Here is a 23238-nt window from a genome sequence, read left to right on the forward strand (position 1 = left end):
GAATTAAGCGTAGCTGTAAAAAGGTCCAATGAATCAATGTGAAATGTTCGTATATTGATTTGTTTACATTTGACCGATGCAATTCAACTGTTATGTAACAAAGTAATTTCTGTGCCACTCACGTTAGAGTTTTATATGTAGATACATTATGTTTGAGAAAAAGATTAAAATTTAAAAAAATTCGCAAAACGATATCGGTATTTCGATAAGCAAAACTGTAAAATTTTAGTATGCAAGATTCTACAATTTTCCATTTTAACGCGATTCCTAAACCTTGGTATGTAAATATACGTGATCAGTAATTTCCCCACAACTGATGAGTTCACGACACCACTCATATCTTTTGTTCGAAATTCCAAACACAAATTTCCAATTCCACACAATTTGAATGTCCAACTACTTATAGCAACTTCTACTTATTACTTTCTACTTTAAGAACATAGAGGAATTGGCCCATTTCAAAATCATAAAAAAAAGCAAGCTGAAAAGAATCTCAAGTGCCCGTTAAGAGAGTCCAGCAGCAGGTCGAAAAACGTTTTCTCCGATGGCACTGACATAAAAGCGCTAAAACTAGATACTAAGTGTGGAAAAGCAGCTTCATTGCAAATGACCTAAGACGCTTTTACTGATAATCAACTCATTGAAAGAAGAACAGGGAGGGGGGGGGAACTAAACGACTGTATTTGCTGCTACTGGAAGAGAGAGAGAAAATAAAATAAAAATAAAACTAACAAATAAAGGCTTCAATCGACGCACCCTCCGTACGTCACTAGTGACGAAAATATAATTTGACTCATTCTAAACTTTTTTTTTATATATATACTGTCAGTCTGCTAAGCGATAAAAAAAATTAGGCAACCTCTTAACAGCAGAAAATCGCCTCCTTTCTAATCGGTATCGGCTGAATCACCCACAAGAGCAGCAAGTGGCTTCTACAGACAACTTCAATCAGCGCGATCTTATCCGAGAAATGTGTTATCTCCGTTCATCACAGGGCCGATTGTCCGGCAACACATCAAAGCATGACAAACATACAACCGAGGAATCCGGGCCTATAAAAATACCCAGAAATCAATTTTTTCCTCTCTTTACCAAACGACCCACGCAGCAGAGCGCTGCGGTGGCAGGCGCCAGAGGATATTATTTACGATGAGCCTGGAATGAAAAAATTGTTTCTCTCTTACTACCCGAGCCACACCGCGAACTAGAAAAATCGTCAACCTTAATCGGGGTACTTTGTTTCGGGGCGAGAGCTGGGCAAAAATGTTCCATCCAGAATTCTTCGTTCTTCCTTTATTTGAAGAAATTGGTCCACGCCCACACACATTAGCTATCATCTAGCCCTACAGAGAAAACATTATATAACCTAACATTTAGGGTTCCTAGATTCGGCTGCCAAACGTCATACTTAGCCTTAAAATCACTCGTTTTTATAACCAGAGAGATGATAAATGCCCTACATTAAGAACACTCGTGTTACAGAACGCTGCTAAAAATGCCATCATTTATTTGGATGCTTCGCTGTCATGCTCTGCATAAACATGGTATGCTTCTTCGTATCGTGCTTCTTTGGCCGTAAGGATTGCATAAATTACTGGAATAAGAAAGGCTTCTCAGGTAACATGGAGATTTTTAAAAAAAAGTGTGTTTTTTTTCTCCCCCAACTCAAACTAAGTTCGTAGAACAGAGGAATATATGCAAATATGACGTCAATAAAGGATTGCAGACGTTTAAATTCTTAATACCATTTGAAATAAAATTATTTTCATAAATCATTGACAGGCAGACGATTATTTCCTTTGGATGGATTTTTATTCTCTTTCAGTAAAGTATGAAAACTATTTTCTGAAAGTATCTTTTTCATTAATTATTTTAGAGTGCGAGTACATTAATTGGGTATAGTTAAGCAGTCGAGAATAACCAAATTTTTTAATAGTATTTTATGGTTTCAAATTCTACTAAATTAAGGAGTGCGTAACAGACAATTCGAAATTTAAATAACTCCCAAAAGATGTACAAAAGTATATTAAAAATGATTAAATTTGAAGTATTTAACAATTTTTGCTCAGATCAATGGATGGGGGGAGGACTTTGTTAGGGGAGCACAGAATGAGTGGTCCATAGTATCTCACTTTTAAATGGCAATAATGTTCAGTGGCATAACAATTAATATGCGCCTACATTATTTCAAAATTTAGGTAATTAATTATACACAACAATTCTTGATTAATTCTATTCTAAATAAATTTTTAGTTATACTGCACTGCCTTCGACTAAATTGTTAAAAATCATTAATTTTTGAAACCAATTAATTTTGGTTCCATTCACATTTTGTGTTTGGTGACACAGAGAAGCCTCAAATGTGATTATCTTAATCGAAAATTCGTCTTTTCAATCTCTACTCCTCCCGCGGTCTTAAATTGGTACTTCTATAGATGCCTTATTACGAAATTAGTATTATTATATATTTTTATTTTCTTGTTACTGTAATTATAAAGTACTGTAATCGTCAAAAAAATTGCTCTGTAAGAGCAAATGGTCTCGCCAAAACACCTTAAACTAGACGGATGAAATTTGGTATATGGTCTTTGCAACAAATTTGAAGATTTCTATCAAATTTTAAACGAAACCAATTCACTGCAAATCCGGCTATCGCAGCACCAGTGAATACGATCACTACAAAACGTGAATAGCTAGACAGATAAAATTCAATTAAGAATTTTAATATATAAAATGCAGATTACAATCAAATTTTGATCCACACCTGTGGAAAGGTTGACTATCTGTCGGTTTGTACCAGTGACGGTTTTCCAACGAGGCAACTGTTAAGGCCGCCGGGCCAAAAATGGCTCCAAGCAAAGCAAATCGATTAAACCGATTTTGCTAATTATCAAATAAGTTTGTAAAAAATAGGAACTATATGAACAGTAAAATATTAAAACTGTCTAGCATGATTGGTTAAATTCTCATATACTTTATACGTTCACTTAAGAATTAAATTTTTACAGAACCGAACATTTGCTTTCACATTATGTACAAACATGGATGCGGGGCAATCTGGGGTTACAATAGATAAATAAAAACAAATACACGTTTGCAAAGTTAAAGAATATCATTTAAAATAAATCATCAAAATGTAAAAACTAAATTAGCCATTATATTAAATAAGGCATCTCAGAATATGCACTGAAATAACTAAATTCGTCAATCTGCATGCATGTAAAGGCGATATGACTGAGATAAATGAAATTCGGTATGCGATTTTTTAATTAAAATTTCATTTTTATATCAAAGTTTGATTTTAATAGAAGAAAAAATAGTCCCTCTCCCCTTTTCTTTCTTTCCCCTTATGAAGGCAAAAACGCTCACGCGCTGTAATCTGAAATAAAAAACCCGAGCACTCGTACGTTTGAAGGCTTTGCTCAACATCCGCAATTTTTATGTGAGACAGAAGATAACGCATTCATTGTAAATACAAGAGAAAGTTTCGGAGAGACCACTTCCGATGATTTGGATTCTTTTTTCGGCTATGTTTTTTCTGAAAATAATTATGTTCCAAAAAGGGCAATTCAATGGAGTTGGTTCTCAAATGTATAACTCCATCTAATTTTAAACAAGAAAGCACTGCTTCCGTATCTTATTTTTTTCAGTTGTTATTGTTTTTCAACCTTTTGTACTGTTTGCATCCAACTTTGCGATTACTATTACTTACTATCAAGAAAATATTTTGTGTCATTAATTGATTGAAAAAAATACGAATGACAAAGATGTGATTGCTTGAAATGAAAAATATGCAAAAAGTTTGAAATAAAAAGTGAATGCACAGAAAAAAATTAGGAAATTTATACAGTCCAACTAGTTATTATATTTGTCTGAAAATATTTATAAAAGTAAAAAATCAATATTTCATGATTTTTCTCAAGACACTTCAAAAGTCTTTTGTCAAGACAAATTTGAAAGTATGTAAATTTAAATGTATAGGACAATAAATATGAGGGGAAAGCTAGTACTTTAATGTATACCAGAATATTCAGCAAAAAATTTCTTTAATGGTCAATAGACCTTTGTGGCATATCTCGGATATATTACTGGCTTTTTTTTTACAGGTCTTTCGTTGGCATGACTCAATTGGAGTTTCACAGTTTGCTATTGCGCGTCAATTATCACAACAAGCAACTTCATTCTGCGAACAAGATTTAGATGTAGAGGAAATCTTTACAGCTTTTCCAGATAGGGAATGAAGGGACATGCAACAAGAAAGGAAGAACTTTTACTTTCACACCGCAATAAAAAACTCCTGCCGTATGATAAACTGGAGGAAAACCAGAGGAAGTGGTCGCCCTAAAACTTTCTGACATACTCTCTAATAAAGTTATCTCAAAGGACACCTTGCATAGAATTAAAATACAATAGTCACGACAAATTAATCTTTGGCGCGAATTTAGCATTTTTACTGAATCTATCGTGCCATTCTCGGCGATAAATTCCCGACATATGTTAATGGTATCCAAAAATCGAATTTGTGTTTTAGAGACGATTTTCTCAACCGATTGAAACAAAAATTCGATGCAAAACTGCGCTTGTAGTCACAAAATCCAATACCAAATTTGATGTGTTTAACTCATTGCATTTTTTAATTATCACATTTACATGTTTCTTAAAGTACAGACAGTTAACCCTTAGTTTAATTAGGTCAAAATTTTACAGGTGTTACTCATGTTAAATCTGTATACCGAATTTTACTCGTCTAACTCTTCTCATTTTGTAGTTATGTTCATTTATATTCGAACAGCCGGATTGACGGAGTCCCTCTGAACATATTTTACTCAAAATTTGACAGAAATCTGCAAATTTGGTGTAAAGACCGTATATCGAATTTCAACCGTCTAACTCAAAGCGTTTTTGGGTCATCTTTGTCACAGATAGACTGACATTTTCCAAAAATATGTTTTTCGAACTGAGGGAGGTATAAAATGTAGAGATGCGTCAAAATCTTGAGTTCCAATTTTTTGACAATCACTATATTTTCTCGAATACTGCTTATATGAGAAAGTAAAAAAAGCGCGGGGGGGGGATGAATAACATAATTAGCGGAAAGCCGAGAATCTACGAAAGAATCACATCCATGTAATGCTTGCAACATTCTTTTAAAACAGCAATGGATTCGAAGATTAATCAAAAACTTGAAAATATTTAACTCATTTTATCTGTTTTCTAGTTGCAATTCATAATAAAAAAATAAAAAAAGTGTGTATGTGTGTGTGTGTAGATACACTGTTCTCAGGAACTTTTCAGTTACCGCCCTCCAATCAATCAAATTCTGCTGGTGACAACAGTTCCGACCTGGAGTGTGAAACAAGACGCCGACAAGATGCACCTCGTGTCGGTTTCTCAGACGAGACGCCAACTGATATCAGCTACTTGAGCAATCATTTGAAGTTACCTGTTGTGATCTGAAGTACTGCATGTGTTTACAAAAAGATAAATTCAGCAGCAAAATGACGCCGCCACCCAAACAGTAAGAGTACTGACAAGCCTATTTGTATAACTACTGAAAATCCAACAAGTTCCCATCTCCACCTCCTTCCTTACCAAAAGCACAATCTCATTACTATCTATGATGATTTTTTTTAGTTTGATAATATTAAAAATGCATCTGAGAGATAATGAACAACCCTGTTTTCAGGTATTTAATAAAATCTATATTTAAGCTTGAAGTTTAGGAATACTTTTATGGGATAGCATTTCGTTTTTTACAGTTGCCTTCTCCTTCAAACAATAAAGAAATTGGCATAATTCTAATATAAGATACGCAAATCCCCTATCCTCAGATTTTCTTCAAGCAGATGAATGGCTATAGTTCATGGCAAAATGAATCGGCAAAATTAGCCGAAATTTAGATACACGATTTAAAAATTACAGCCAGTGACTCACGTAGAAAGTTAAGAGAGACAGTCTCACTGATGAATGATATAATTAATTTTTCTATACAACTTAAGACTATAGAAAGAGCCCTATATAAATAATAATTTGCTTTATAAATATAGAGTTTTCTTATATAGCTTCATTACATTGGTATTGAAAATTTAGTTTCGTTAGAATTTATCAAATCCTTTTCGGGTTGGTGACTACGTTGAAGAGTCGATTTTTTTTTTTTTATTGCGAAAATATGAACTTTTTTTATTTAATATTTTTAATGTATGAACAGTTTTCTTTATAAAACTGTTTAAATTTTGTTTTTAATTCCATTCTTAGGAAAATTATACTGATTTTTATTTTTAGATTTATGTATATATATATTTTTATGATATTTTAAATTTTTAGATACTATTTTTTCAAATTCTAATTTTGGGTGGAATTTACTTATAAAAAATCTCTTAAAATCTAATGCATCTTGTTTGTTCAAATTTGGTATGATATGTTCTGCAGTTCCTGTACTACAGAATAAATAATCTATTCATTTAGAAATATTTTATATTAATTTTAAATGCTTCACATTGCGAAAAAATTGAAAATTTTATGTTACTTATCAGCTGAAACACAATATTTAAAAATTGGATAGAAACACAGTCTATTTTTTAATTCAAGAACTAGATAATATATTGTTTAAGTTATTTGCAAAATTTAAAGCAAGTCATTTGATAAACCTCTTAACTATTAGGTTACTGCTTTATATCTCTTTTTAGCCCCTTTCCCTCCTAAAAAATAGCCACTTTCTCCAATTTTCTAAAAAACTTGTCAATTTACTGGATTAATTTGGTCACATATATATTTTTTTCCAATCTTTTTTTATAAAAAAAATTAAAAATAACTATTTTAGAATATTTTGCAAAAAAATATATATGATATCAGTAAACACATTAAAGACTATATTTAGGACAATTTATTTTGACGAAATAATACACTTCGCAGCTTTCCCCGATTTCGTTCAAATTTGTCATTTATGGCAATGACGCAATAATGTCTGCTTTTAGAGCTACGAGTATAATTTTAAATCACAGCCCGTGGATAAAAGTTACATTAATTTATCGGATACTTTTTGTGAACGAAATGACAACATCAATAAATTTAAATATTTGACATTTACAATAGGACACTAGAAAAAATTTTTTTCTCCGTATCTATGAAGTAGCGAATATCTAACCATTAAATCCTGATAAATCACAGTTTGAAAACGCTGAATGAACTTAATGGCTCATAACCAGCAGGAGTGGTCTCCACAAAACTTTCTCGCCTATTCTCAAATAAAGGCGTTTTCACATGGAAAACCTTGCAAGCCATTGACGTACAACAGTTACGAAATATCAAACTTTGGCATGGATTTAGCTGACTAACAGATTTTACTGAATTTATCCTGAGATCCTTGGCGAGTTTTCGGCGATCATCTTATCATACTATTAATAGTATCCGAAAATCGAATTTTATTTTAAACGCGTTTTTCCAAATAGACTGAAACAAAAATTAGACACAGACCAACATTTATAATCACAAAATTACATATCAATTTTGATATATTTACGCGATTGCGGTTTTGAGTCTTCACGTTTACGTGTTTCTAAAAATACAGGCTGACAGATGGTTCAACTTTTATTTAGATTTCACTCAAATTTTGAAAAATGTCAACATTATAGATGTTAAATCTGTGCACCAAATTTTATCTATTTAGATCTCTTTGTTTTGTAGTTATCGCGTGAACTTATATTCGAACAGCCGGACAGACAGACTTCCTCTGAACGGGTTTTACTTAAAATTCGACATCTACAAATTCCGTGTAAAGACCGCATACTGAATTTCAACCATCTAGCTCAAAGCGGTTTTGAGTTATTTTTGACACAGACAGACATATTTCCAAAAGGTTGTTTATCGGACTCGAGGAGTTCTAAAACGGGGAGATCCGTCGACATCTCGAGTTTGAATTTCATGACGATTACAATACTTTTCCCTATACTCGAGACAGTAAAAAGATGGCATTAATATTTTTACCTTTACTTAGAATAAAGATGAATGTGTGCATGAATTGGCGCTTAAATTAGTATTATTTAAAAGCTAATTCTTTGAAATTTAAAGTGGAGTAAATATGGCTTTTGTGCGAAATTATAGAGGAAAAATTTTCAAAATTTCGATTAATTTGTTTAATTAGTTAAAAATATAATTACAATTTAGTAAAAATATTTTTTAATAAAGATCTACGCTGTCGTAAGAAATATTCATATTCCAATCGGTCTAATGGCGAACATTCTGAATGATGTTGGCAACACAGAATGCACAGATTCCATGCGAATTTAAACAGATTATTATCATTAATAATAACGTCACAAGAATAATGCATGATCAGATTTAGGATTGTCACGTAGTTAATTTGGGGAATTCTGAAAGGGGGAATAACTACAATTAAACAATTTACTAGGCAAATAAAACTGTTTTTTAAAGTATGGACAAATAAATAATACACTCTTAATATGAATAAAAATAATTGTGGCTACGTATGTATTCCGCATCTGCTCTAAAATGTCCAAGCCAAAATCAACCGAACTTTGTGCACTTATTCTTTAAGATAAGCGAAAGAATACTATCAGCTTTTCGAAGTGCTAAAAATTAATTAAATATTCAACTATATAAAAATTAATTGCTTTGAAATTTTACCGTTTTTCTGTAGTAATTTCAGAGCAAATAATCTTGTAAGAAATATTTCAATACCTCCTTTAAGTTCAAAATTTTATCATTTAAATGGTAACAATTCCATTTTTGCTCAATATTTCTTTCAAATGTTAAATTTTTAAAAACCTCAAACGCATTAAAATTAATGTTAACTTTGAACTATTATATCACTATTCTTTTCGCTCTTTTATTTTTCATTCTTCAGTATTATTTTAATACATACCTTTTCACCAGATTTTTATTTGCATTAATGTAGTGATTTAACACGCAGGCATAAATAGTCGCTAAAATTGAGGCACGAAAAATTAAGCTTTTGCGGATAAAGGTGACAAACATTCCTCGACAGCTTCTGGCTATGAGAAATAATCAGTATTTTACTTGCTTTTTACAGTAACTTCAGAGAAAGTTATTCCAGAAAACATATTTTTATATCATTTTAAAATTTAAAATTTTACCTTCCCACTGATATCAATTTCTTTTCTGCGTAGTTTTTTTTTTTCTGTCGATATTATTATTTTTTTTTTTTTTAAATTTAGAGTAAATAATTCGGAAACAAGAAAATTGATAGGTACTCCTTTGCTAAGCAAAGTTACCATATTAAGTACTCTACCACCATTTTTTGAAATTTATTAAAATATGTTAATACGTATTTGTTGACAACGTTTTTGGTTTTAAAGTAGATATTTAAAGATGACCAAAAAAAAACAAAAAAAACAAAAAAAAGCGTAAGTGCACTACTGAAATTCGAAGACTCGAAAAGTAAATCTTTAGTGAACGAATGGATTTTTTTTTATTTATTTATTTTTATTGTTAACGAACAAGAATACATATGAGAGATGAGTTGTTGCCAGAGCACATGAGCGAAATTCCAAGAAAAAAATTTTAGAATTAGAGACGATTATCACTTTGTATTAGGAAAATTTACCGACTTGAAATTACAGTTTATTTTAACTTTTTAATTAATAGAAAATTGACTATTTAATTCTCCGAATATGTGAACAAAAACAGCAGTAGTATTATAACTATTTTAAAGTTATGGAGAAAATCAGCTACCTGCGGTTTGTAAATGGTAGGATTCAAATGATAGTTTAATTGTAATTAAAAACATGTCAGATAATAAAATTATTTTGTTACGTTAGCATTACAAATAGACAAATATAGAACTGTAAAAAGAGAGGACTCGATAAGTAGTTTTGACATAAATTAAAATGTTAATAATGGATAACATCGAGTATATAATTTAGTGGCTAATAAATTAAAAGTACTAAAATAATCATGATTTGAAGATGAAAAGCAATCGACAAATGAGCCACTATTTAAGAAATATTTTGACATAATACTTATAAAAAAATTAAATAAAAAGGTCAGAATCTTAAAAAATGCGGGAATCTCGCAATTCTTAGACAACTCCTATCCTTCCTTAAATCTTTATCGGAAATCGAATGATCGATCTTTTAATTAGCGATCTGAAATTACACATAATTTATTTCTTTATTTTGATAAAGAATTAAATCTCCTTTGACTATGCAAACCAGCAAGAGTTCGTCACAAGAGATCAAAATGAAATTACAGATAAGATTTTAGAAATATGATAATAATTATGCAAGATTCGATAAAACGGATGAAAGAAGTCAAATCAAAATGATAATGTACCATAAATCATCACTTTAGGCAGATTTTTATTGATAAAAATATAAATTATGTATGCAATGAAAACATCAACCATGCCATCACTTTTAGAAACAAATATTTAAAGGAGGACTTTTGGTATGTACAGCAAAGTTGAAAAAAAAAAAAAAATCAGAATAATGTTTCTGTTTGTTTTAAAGTTACGATAATCTTTCTCATAATAAAATCAATGAGAAATTTTTCTTTAATATAAAATTTCAACAATTTTCTCTTTTCAAAATTAAAAGCAACGAAGAAGCAAAAAGACATTATATAGCAACAAAATTAAGGCGAGAAACAGTCCCACTTTTAAAAAACTAAAACTATTTTTTTCTAAACTAACGTTTCTAATTCTACGCGTTTTTTTATTTTAAACTGCTATAAATAACTATTAACTGAAATAATTTAACAATCAAAAAGTTGAAAAGTTAATTGTGATGAATTATACCATTTAAATCTAAGTCAAAGGAAGCTAACATTTTCTATTCTAACATATATTCTTTTAGATAATATAGGATAAATTTATAATTTATAACAAATTTTAAAATCAAAACTGATTTCTACATTTAAAATAACATCCATTATGCAAATAAAAATCAAAAGGAGCGTATACGCTTAAAATATGAAGAAATTTCAAAATTCAAGGGATAGAGAGCTTTCTGTAAAGCGCGGGATCATTCAACCCCATTGGAACTAGGAGGGTGGGGATTTCCTGCAAGGGCTGTGACGGAAGTAAATTTGTAATCAAAAACCTCTACAACAGGGAGAAGAGGGCGCCAAGGTCAGACGGCAAAGGGCGGTCTGGCACCACTTTCATTTCTCCCTGTCAATAGACCACACCCATCTGCTGCATACATGTGGTCATGGACTGCGGAATGTTATTTTATTCCGCTAACGGCCTTTTCACTTCCGTGGAACTATTTCTTTTTCCAATATTATACATCCAGGAACGGCAGTTAATGCTTTTCCAAAATATAATGACGAAAAGCACTGGGAATAAACTGTATTATTAGGGCAAGCATAATTTTTCTTCATACAAATCCTGACATGCCGGGGCTAGGAGACGTTGGAAGACCTTGTCGGGGAGGGGAATTAAAAATTAGTATAATAAAACTCTAAATAGTCACCAATCACCGACCCTATACCAGAGTCCGGGGAAGTGAGAGTCGTTAAAATTTTTGCAAATGTTTAGTAAATCGAAATTACATAAATGACTCAGAACCGAATCCAAAACTATTAATATTTAGTTAATTTGAGATGGATTTTAAAGAAAATGTGGTTTAATCAATTTGATTTCTTTAATTCATCTTTGATTTCTTTTTCGACAACTTTAATCAGGAAAATCTTATACTTTATTTTTTCAAAGAATTCTGGACAGGATACAATGGTATTCAAAACTGTTTTTCATTTCAACAGAAATGTTACACTAAATGCGTAAACAATGAAATTTCTTGGCAAAATGACATCAGATTTTCAAATAAATCAGTTTTCTTATTACGGTATTGTGACTAAATTTCTAATCACCGCAGTCGCTGGCGTAAATCCGGACAGTTTGCAATACCAATGCGGAGTCTGAAATCGGAACGTTTGGTAACTGTATGTATTATATTACGCTCTACAAAAACTATTAAATTATGCATTTTTGTCTTATAAATTTTGTTTAAGAAAGTGCAAAGCCTTTCTTTTCTCTTTCAAAAAAAAAAATTCGTCTGAGGATTTTATAAATTGTTATTTTTAACAAATTATTTCAAACAACATACGAATCGTTCTTAAGAATAAATTTATACCTTTTTCCGACAAAATATTCAGAAATTCTTATAAATCAGCCTTGTACGTTAGAGCTACTCTCTACAGATCGAAAATAAAAACTGCTGCACACACATATAGTCTCAAATGTACATGGCTTAGAAACGACTTTCAAAAGCGGCATGAGTGTATAATCTTGTGCGATATGTTTTCCCGCATAGAACATATCAAATTCGTAATAAACTAATGCAAAACGTCACGGGGGAAGGAAGAATACAATAAATATCAAAATAAAACTTATCTTCTACTATAACAAAAACTAATTAAAAAAAAAGGAATAAAAAATATTTTTTTTTTTTTTTCTAATTCTTTCAGCATGCTTAAACCTTTTCTTATATTTTCCCTAAAGAAATTGCTGAGAAACCAGAGAGAAGCATTTTGATTATCAGTCATAAAAATATCACAAACCAAATTGAAACAAGACGTTTGTTTTTCTGAAATGAGATATGATTGTAATTTTGTTTTTCTCTTGCTCTTAATGCTTCGCCTGCATTCATATTTCAGCGACTGGAAATGAGATGTGAACGAAATATCCAGAAAACAAAATTTCTTTTCGCCGCACCTCCTCAAACATAATGGATGCCTATCTAACATCATGCATTAGCGGAGAAAATCGTTTCAGCTAAGTTCACAATTTGTTAGGTAGAAGAATCACAAATCCCTCCCCCCCCCAATAAAAAAAAATAAAAAATGCTCACAGAAATGAGATTGAGATGCACTAGGAAAATGTGTTATGTAACTTAAAAGATAATTTATGCTCTACAAGAGACTGGAAACCTGCAATTCCAAAACCACTTTAAAGTTGATAAATACTATATGTATAATAGAATAAAATAAATTTTTCTAATAATATTCCATTAAAATTGATTGTCTACCATGCTATTCTTATTTAGTTCTGATGAGATTCTCTTCTGAATATTAAAAATCAACCTAAGAAATCAACTGATCCATGTAAGTTTTCCCATCCTTTCCAAAATAAAATAAAATAAAACATATTTACATAATTTTAATAAATTTCTCAAGAAATGCAGCAATAGCAATCTCATTAAAAACTATATATTTTTCTAATTTTTTATAAAGTGTAACGTTTATAATACAAATTAAATAATTTATAAAATATTTGAAATCCCAATATAATATTATAAAAGAAAAATTTATAAATAAGATTTAAAATTTCATGTTAATACTTATATTTTAAGATAATAATAATCATTATTATTATCATATAGATTTCAATACTTGAGCAATAAAATGTATTAATTATGTATATTTAAGCAAAGCAAAAAAATACATTTTAACACACACATTTTAGGACAGTTTTAAAAAACAAATTTCAAACCCAAGTTGGTGATTTCATAAGTAGTATTTTGGTCAATACAATTCTAAAAATAGTTCTTTTTAAAAATAAGATTGCCCACTTTAGTTCAACATAATCATATCGTTTTTTTAAATTCATTTCTTGACAATCAGATCATTAAAATGGAGTATCACGTGGACAAACCGGGGCATTTTTAACTATTTGGTTTTTGCATATAACTGGCATTGGGGCCTTCAAAGAAGAAAATGAAATTTGTACTACATGTGGAGAAAGAAAAATGTATCTACTTGTAAGCCATTGATTTTTACACTCAAAAATGAAAATTTTGGCCTCGGTTATCAGGTTCGCTCTCAAAAAATTATAAAATATTGAAAATATCTCAAAAGATTTCAGACAGAGATGGCTCTCTCAAACAATAATTCATCACAAATGAGATATGTATATTTCTGAAAAAAAAATTGATAAAATTCTATAATTCTAATGCTTATAATACAGTTTAAAAATCAAATATGTAATTACTAACCATTATTGATGTGTAATTTATAAATGTAGTATTTCATTTTTTGTACGAAATTATATATTACATTATGGAAAATGTTATTAGGTATATGAAGATTATTACTGAAAGAAAGTTTCACAAAAAAAGCCCTAGATAAAATGTTACATTACTTACAATAATTCTAAAAATTTTTTTCAATTCTATTATTAATTTTATAACGAATATATTACTGCCTTGATTATTATTCTTGACCACCTACATCTCAGAAATTGTTATACCCGAATTCCATTTTGTTTTCAAAAGAACACGATTGCACATATAATACAACAAGACAGGCAACTGATTCATAATGGAATTGAAAAACTAACACCCAAAATACAATATATCTCCATTAATTGTGAACATTTTCATTCTTAAATAGTTATTTATCTCATTCAATTAAATCTACTTTATAATATATTCATACAGTTTTTCACAAAGTTCCCTTGTATAACAGTCAGAGTAGTCTTATCCATAGGCTTGTGGTCTAAGAGTACCTTAAAACTTACTATACTAATTTTATTTATTTTTGAGATAAAAAAATTAATTTTAAACATATTAAAAATAAAAGAATATGGTACAGTGACTGACATTGATTGTAACGAAAATATTTTTCAAAAAACTTCAACTATCCACCACCAAGCATGATTTAATAATAAATTTTAAAAAATGTGACAAAATAATTTAAAGAAAAGCAAAAAAGTTAATTTAAGACAGATTGATAATAATAGCTGATTTATAAAATAGATTGGTGGTAGAATATTTAAATGTATTAATTAATGGGTAACCCAAAAGAATTATTAAAAGCTGAATGCATTTTTAAAAAATAATTATTTTTCAAAACATTTATGACAAAAAAGATATTTAAAATCATCATAAGAAACTATAAGCTAAATCATTTATGCCTTCTATTTAATTAATTTGTTCATTGAATCAAAATTACGAATGAATTTGCTGCAAATTAATTACAATAAAAAATGTATTATTAAAATGATTATATTTACATTGGCTTTACGAAAGATTTTTGCAATTATTTGATTTACATATGCATAAGCAAAAAATTACTATAATATAAATTTATATAGTATCTAAACAGATAAAATTCATTTATGTTGAATAAAGTTTTTCTTATATTATAAATTAGCTGCTCTTAGCCACTGACTGATATCATCATTACTGGTTAAGTAGAATTTCATTTATATAATTCTTATGTACAGCTTGATGTTCATGATTCCCTCAGAAAGTATTTATAATCAAATTATCTAAGACATAAAAAACTTGTTATTTTAATAGCATTATGCTTCTTCTGTTGTGATCCAGTATTATAAGAACTTAAAGATTTGTAAAGTTTACTTTGAATTGCACATTGTCTTTTACAGTAACATAATTTTACTTTCAATATGCTTAGAGTACTATAATTAATTTTGCATTAATTTCTGATTAAATTAGCATCATTAGAAAAATAATCTTTAAATTTCAAAACAGTTTAAAAATCAAATTTGTACAACGGTATTTTCAAGAGGTATAAAGAAAAAATTGCAAAATCTCACTCAGTTTTAAATCAATAAAATTTTTTCCTAAAAATTGCTATAAAATACACATTCTCATCCTCTCGCAAAGTATATACATATATCAAATTTGATGGCACTAAGTTAAATAATTTGTTTCGTAGAAAAATGTTTAAGAAAACATTCCATTAAATATGTATACAAAACAGAAGAGAAATATTTTTTTTCTCATAATATTTTACAACCATTAAAATTATTTACGAATAACATCACAAGCATCAGAAGCTGGTAAAATCTCTTTTTCAAAAACAATGATTTAAACAAGCATAATCAGAAAAATGGCAATCTTTCTTTTTTTCTTACATAATTATTTTATTAGGTAAGTAACTAGGTCCATAGGCATTTAAATTAATAATTACTGCTCTGATAAGATGTTAAATTTTTTCTAGCTTATAACAAGCAAATCTGTTAAAATTGAACTTTTGGCTATAATAATGAATTTTAATGAGATAAGAAAAATTCAAATAGTAATGCATTTCAAAATAAAACAAAACAATAGGAAAAGGATAAATGTAATTCTGCATGCATACTTATTATATATTGTGACTAATGAAGAGATATTTTTGCATACAACATTTTTAGAATAAAATAATATTTTTTAATAAGATAAAATACATCTTTATATAAACTTCCATACTTCCTAAACACATATTTTTAAACACTATGTTATAAAGTAATAATTGCAGTGATAATTAAATTAGCAGTTATCAATTTTAAAAACATTGCCAGGAGTGGGAAACAATCCTAAAAAGAGTACTTTAAATGAGGTAAACAAATGATAAATATTGAAAAAATTAAAATAGAATAATCTTATTATGTATTAGTTTTTAAGATCAAATCAAGGTCTAGTTTGTTTCATAAAAAAGTTAAGCTAAAATTTGATTAATTTTTGAAATGAAGTAAATTTAGTATTTGTTTTTTGTATTTCTATTAATCAAGTAAAAAATTATATTTTAAATAAAGGAACAAAGTATTTAAATATTCCATTCAAAAATCCATATTGTCAATTTACATTTACAGAAATAAACATATCTAAAGCTTATTTTTTTTATAACATGTAAATGAAAACTCCAACAATATGGTACAGTTTCAGTTCAAACTATAAAATTTTTGTATCTGCATATAACTTAAGTAAAATTCTTAAATTAAAAAAGACTTCTATAAGCCCATATTCTGGCATCTCAAATTTTACCATCTCTTTTTCTCTATACAAATTTAGCTGGATTTCATACATACATTAAATTTAAAATCTATTTTCACATGGACAATTACACTACGAATCAAAATCTAAGAAAATGCAAATTTACTTGGGGATAATATGGGAGTATTTATAAAGTTGTAGGAAAACTGCTTGCAATTTTTTCATTGCACGAGAATGAGATATATAAAAATCCTCTACATTCCTTTAAAGAATAATCACAATAAAAGAAAAATCTTATTCACAAATCTTAGAAATTAATGATTATGTCTAGAAAGTCATTAATCTTCCTTTCACACTATGGACATTAATTAAGTCCAATATAAATACCTATGACAATATATAAGTACAAGAACAGATATCTATTATGTTGCAAGATTGATTATTTATAATCTTTGGCTTGTATATTTAAAACATGTGGATTTAAATAAATCTTCATTAATTATAAATGTAATTAAATCAGTCTATCTCTGAAAACAAGAAAATATATTAAGCTCTTTTTATCTTCTTTTCATGCAATCTTGATATGAAAATAAGCACATACGAGAAAGCTGATACATGTTAAATGTCATAAAATGTACCAAGAAAGCAAATTATGCAATTTAACAGTTATTGTCGAGCAAAATACTTCACTGTGCAACATCTCTAAAAATAATGAATACATCAGCTGGGAAAGAAATGCTTCTGTTAAAATGTTCAAATGATAGAGAAATCAAGCAAGAAAACTAATCAAAATTGTATGATACAAAATACATTATAAAAAAAATGTAATAATGAAAAAACATAATTGAACTTATACTTACTGGATCAGACATATTGAGCTTGCCACGAAGAATCAGTTTAAAGATTTGTGCGTCTTGATCAGCATCAAATGGAAAAGAACCACACAAAACAATGTAAGTAATGATACCAACAGCCCACATATCAACAGCACAGGTATAAGGTTTACGAGTCACAATTTCTGGTGCTATGTATTGAGGAGTACCACAAACAGTGTGCATGTATGGATTGCCCGATGGTTTACGAGTACTTGCAAAACTAAAATCTGTTATCATAATCTTGGAATCTTTCCCTGGATGGTAATATAACAAATTGTCTGGTTTTAGATCTCTGTGTGTTATACCAAGAGCATGTAGATACTTAACACCATTAAGTACCATTTGCATGACATCTCTGGCATCTTCATCAGTCAAGTAACCTCTAGTTTCGAGACGGTCCAAAAGGCTACCACCAGTTGCCAATTCCATGACCATGTACACTTTGTGGTCTGATTCAAATACTTCAACTAATTTTATCACATTAGGATGATTCAAACGTCTAAGAACAGAAAGCTCAGCTTCAAATGCTTCACGTCCACCTGGTGCGTCAATTGTTTTTAAAGCATAAGGTTGCTTGGTTATTAAATGCTCAACTCTCAACACACGACTGAAACTACCTTTCCCAATTACAGCCTTAATATCATACTTAGCTGTAATCTTAGAGTCGTAAGTCGGTTTAGAAGGTCTTTCACTTTTTGGTCTGGGAGATTTATGGCGATTGTCTCCTTTCTTTCTAGAACTAGATTCACTTCGTTTGTGCCTTCGATTTCTGGAATTTCGAGAGGATACTCGTTTACTTTTATGGGATTTCTTATCAGGACTGTTCAGTTGTAAAACCGTCTGAATATTTACGTCATTCACATCTATGATCGGCGAATCTTTAATTTTTCGACTATCTAGCTTGCCAACAGAACAGCCCATATTTCAGATAAAATATTTCAAAGTTCTCTATTTGAGTAATCATCTCACAATGCATGTGAGAAGTTAAGGACAGAAAAACGACCTGTTTTGCATTTCAACTACAAATTTACATCTCTCAAAATTTGTTTTACTTTTGAAAGACACGTCTGGAAAAAACTTTTCATATCATAGCAAAAAACTTATATAGACAATAAACTTGAAGGTATAATTCTCAACATGACTGAAAGTTTTAAAGAATTAAGTTCTCGATACACACTTGTTTACTCCCATGTCCAACAATCACCTCGTATCTCGTAGTGCGTTCCCATCGTTTACTCGCTCACTCTCTCCGGCGAATGACGTAACATTGGGTTGCTACTCGGCTAAAGAGCATTCATTGCTGCCCTAGCGCATGCTCGCAAGTAAACAAACTAACTAAAACTGGTTTGATCGACTGTTCGTCCCGCCAGAGCTGATATTTCGCAATATTTTCTGTATCGAATATAAGTGATGAAAAAGCTACTTTTCAAATCTTTCAAGTAAACTTCGAACCCAAATCAAGAGTATGACTAGAAAGATTAAGTAGGAAACTCTAGAGCTGAAATTTACTGAAAATGAAGAAACAAACAGAATATTTAGTACAAGAAAAAAAAAAAAGAGTTTCTTAGTAAAGCTGGCCTTAGAAAGCTGGTCTTGTGTCCCAAAACTTCCAGTCGAGCACGGTAAGTTGATTCAATTTCTTTACAGACTGGATCATAAAAAACTCACATTTATAAATATTTGAAAAATAACTAAATAATAGTTGTGGGAAGGTATTGCAGAAGAAAGTTCAAGTTGAAAATGCAGCTGCCTATACATTGCAAATTGGAACAAAGTTTTCAAGCTGAAAAATCACTGAGGGCCAACTGAAATAAAACTCAAAGGTCGAATCGGCAATATCGTAATTTTTATAAGAACCAAGGAAACGGGATCAATAACTGTCTGTTTTTATTACAAATATCACCTAAATACAGATGCAGAGACATATCTACATAAAAGAGCGCCTAATCCCTTTTTCTAAAAACAACTGGAATACTCATGTTTTGCTTGCCCCCCCCCCTCAAAATCAATGTTATGATGGGAGGAGGTGGAATTAAATCTTAATAATTGTATATATAAAATATTTTTGAATAATATGGTCTAACATCTGAACAAAACATTTAAATTATTCAAATGTATTTATTAAACCTTTTTTTAAAATTTATAGATGAATAAAAATTAAATAAAATGGCACATATAATTACAATAATTTAGTTAAAATATAAAAAAATTTAATTATATTTTTTAATGTAATGACTGGTAATTGCACATTTCTTCAGAGGACTCCTTCAACAGCATCAATATCAGTGAACCCTCCATTCAACCAGCTTATTCCGGCCATGACAAGATTACACAATGAAAATATAATAATTTTAGATATTCTCTCCAGGGGCGTAGCGAAGAGGGCTAAAGGAAATGCGCCATATCCCCTCCTAGATTTATCCCCCAGTCGGCAGAATTTGTAAATTAGTTGACAATATTCGAGGGGATAGTTAATAGAACGTGATATTTTACATTTCGCATCGATGACAAATGGATAAATATAATTCCTGGAAAAAAAACTTCTCAAGTCGGTGTTTTTGCAAAATATAGACTGAAAATTTGTTAAGATAACTTACTATTCGAAAGAAAAAGTTGTTGTCAACTGCAAAAAAGGCAGAATTGTATTTGTTATGCGGGGAAAAAATGCCTGTTTTCATATGAATGCAATGTTTGTATTAACTAAAATCCACTTTTTAACTGCACATTTAAAAATACGTTAATTTGACATAAATAAATCAAGTTCACATTGTTGTTTTAAATATCTGTCGATTCTTTAAAATCTCCACATATCAGATCACAAAATCAATGCGATTGATTATTCGGCAAAAGGTAATGGCGTTGAAGATAATTCATTACTTTTAAGAATTCCGTTTAATTATGTCTAAATATTTAAATAGAATCCCATAAAATTTGTTACTTTAATGACAAAGCAAATGCCAACAGAAAAAAAAATCAGTTGATCTTATTTTTTTAACTTATCCGTAATTTTTGCTTCATAAATATCGTTTTTATTGTTTTTAAATTCTACTGTTTTTGTATATGTACAAAAACATCGAAAAATTGATGCATCTAAATAGAATAAATCAATGAAACTTGTAATATTGAGAGGAGTTAAAAATATAATCCTTGGTCCAGATCATTATCAGATGCACAAATTCCAATTTCTTTTTTGGTGTCAAGCAACTCAATCATGTTTCCTTTTTCAATATTTAAGTTGACTGATTTAATGACTTATTAACCTAAGCATGAATAAAAATTAACTATATGATTCCATTTTATTTACATCCATATTAGCACAAGATATTAAACGATATTCCCACGATGTTTTTTGATGTTCTGAATGTCGGCCATTGTTGGGAAGATATCTAAAAATTTTGGGAGGCATTTTGTGCTAATAGGGATGCTTTATACTGGATTATAATAAAGTTCAACGAGCTGAAGTCCACAATATTTATAATTTTATTTTATACTGATTCATTGGAAGTTATTATTAATATTATCTTTCAGTATTATTTTTAATTTCATTTGGCATTATATATATATATATATTTTGTTAGAGGACCATTATTTGTTTCAATCCGATTTCAGTGATCAGTTTGATTTGAGTATTCGTGAACATTTTGAATAGAGAAGATTCCACTGCGAGGAAACAAAACTTTTAATGTTGGTTTGCCTTTACATCTAAAGTGTACTGCAAAAGAAGCAATTTTTAAAAAATTTCTTATGCTTTCTGCCAATGTGCATGCCATTTTCTACAACAACTTCTATTGGTTAATCTGTGACAATCAAATCTGAGATACTGTTAACAGGCTAACAGACCGTATGTAAGGGAACAGCTTTTAGGTTTAATAAAAAGCTGCAATGGGATTAATTTTTTTTAATATAACGTTGATTATGAAATGGCATAAATCCATATATTTACAATTAAAGTGAGTTACAAATAATGCTTTATTTTTTATATGTTCTGCAAATGTACATGATATTTCCTACTACAACTTCATTAGTTAATCTGTGACAATCATATCTGAAAAATTGTTGAAAGAATAATAATCCTTCTAAAAGAAGACTTTTTCTGCTATTCTTTAACTCGATAATAAAAGAAATAACCAGACTAAAAATGTAGATTGCACGTTAGTTGCCCCAGGCACCCACATCAGAGGGGGGCCCCAAATCGAATAGAAAGTTTATTTTACGTTTCCTTCTTTAATGAATAAAATGGATAGAACGATATTTCGTCTAACCATTAGAGGGGGGGGAGGGACTTTATAGCTATTTTAGGTTTTAGTCAATTTTCCTGTTATATATCTATGATCAGGTGAAAAATTTAAATACCTAAATAAAGTTCGATTCTTCATTACTAAAGTAGTGAAGCAGAGGGGGCCTCCAAAGAAGTTTTTGCCCCGGGCCCCAATTAGGCTAAGTCGGGCCCTGGTTAGACAACACACACACACACACACACACACACACACACACACACACACACACACACACACACACACACACATATATATATACAAACATAATTTCACAGATACGTGGCCGAAAAGAAGAAACTTCTGAAATTTGAACTTATTTTATCCGGGAACAAAATTTGTACAAAGGAAAAACAATGATAAAAAGATGTCTGTTCACATCGCGATACAAGAACAGTGATTGAATTTTTCCTTTTAATGGTTTTATTACGAGATTTTGATAGGAATTTCGTTGACACGTGTCGACTTAGGAAATGGAATCTTAAATATCTTTGAAAAAAGCTGCGTAAGCGCCAAGGATTCCTATCCCTTCGCTCGTGGCCTGAGAATACAAAGAAAACGAAATTTTTTTAGAGCTCTTGCTGACAAAAATGAAATAAAGTTGGATTTGAATTAGGAAATAAGAGGTCATTTTGGAGTAAAATAAAAATCATGAAATTAATTAAGATTTAAACTAGATTAAAAAATACCATCACATACATATATGCAATTTACGGATCCAATAGAAAAGTTTAATCCTAAAATTAAGAGAAACAGTCTAATAAAACTCTGGAAATCAATCTTGGAAGATACCTTAAAAGGGAATGATTATTTAATGTTTTTAATATCAGAAAACGAAATGTTATCGATATTACCTTTCACGTATTGCAAAATTTTTCTTGTTCCTATAAACAGTTCAAAAGTTTCTATTTAAAATAGAATTTAGTTTAGAAGCAAAGTTTTTTATTTTTTTATTTACAGTAATATTTGGTTTATTGATAATTGTTTCTATTTACAGTGAAATTTTTAAATCAGATTTGTCGGTAATTCAATTTTTTTTCTTTAGTCCTTTGAAATTCCTGTTAAAATAATGTCAAAATCTTGCCTATAATTTGAATATATTATAATTATTTCAATGCATTAAAACCTGTACCCGCTTCTGAATTGCCTTTATTATTCAAATATATTCATAGATTAAATCTTCAATGAGTTGAAGAGAATAATTTTAAAAAATTTAAATTCAGTCAAATGTTTACAGTAAATTTTATAAGCAATTAGTACAATGATAGGAAAAACGATTTTTGCCAAATTTCAAAGACTTTATTTTACTACGCTTTCAATTTTTCAATCCATAAAATTCATTTTTAGCTATACTGTCATAAAGAAGAAAATTTTTTCACACTCAATTCAAGG

General features: G+C 29.7%; 1 protein-coding gene across 1 annotated transcript in view; it reads right to left on the reverse strand.

Annotated features, from left to right (window-relative positions):
• LOC129985181 (serine/threonine-protein kinase H1 homolog) overlaps positions 1-18848 on the reverse strand; it is a 47930-nt gene extending 29082 nt beyond the window's left edge. The window contains exon 1 of the mRNA XM_056095107.1: positions 17558-18848. Within this exon, the coding sequence (XP_055951082.1) occupies positions 17558-18493 (936 nt within the window). The 5' untranslated portion in view covers positions 18494-18848. The remainder of the gene's footprint in view (positions 1-17557) is intronic.
• Positions 18849-23238: the final 4390 nt, after the last annotated feature.

This window comes from Argiope bruennichi, chromosome 9 (genome assembly GCF_947563725.1).
Source record: "Argiope bruennichi chromosome 9, qqArgBrue1.1, whole genome shotgun sequence".
In the NCBI taxonomy this organism is placed as follows: Eukaryota; Metazoa; Arthropoda; class Arachnida; order Araneae; family Araneidae; genus Argiope; species Argiope bruennichi.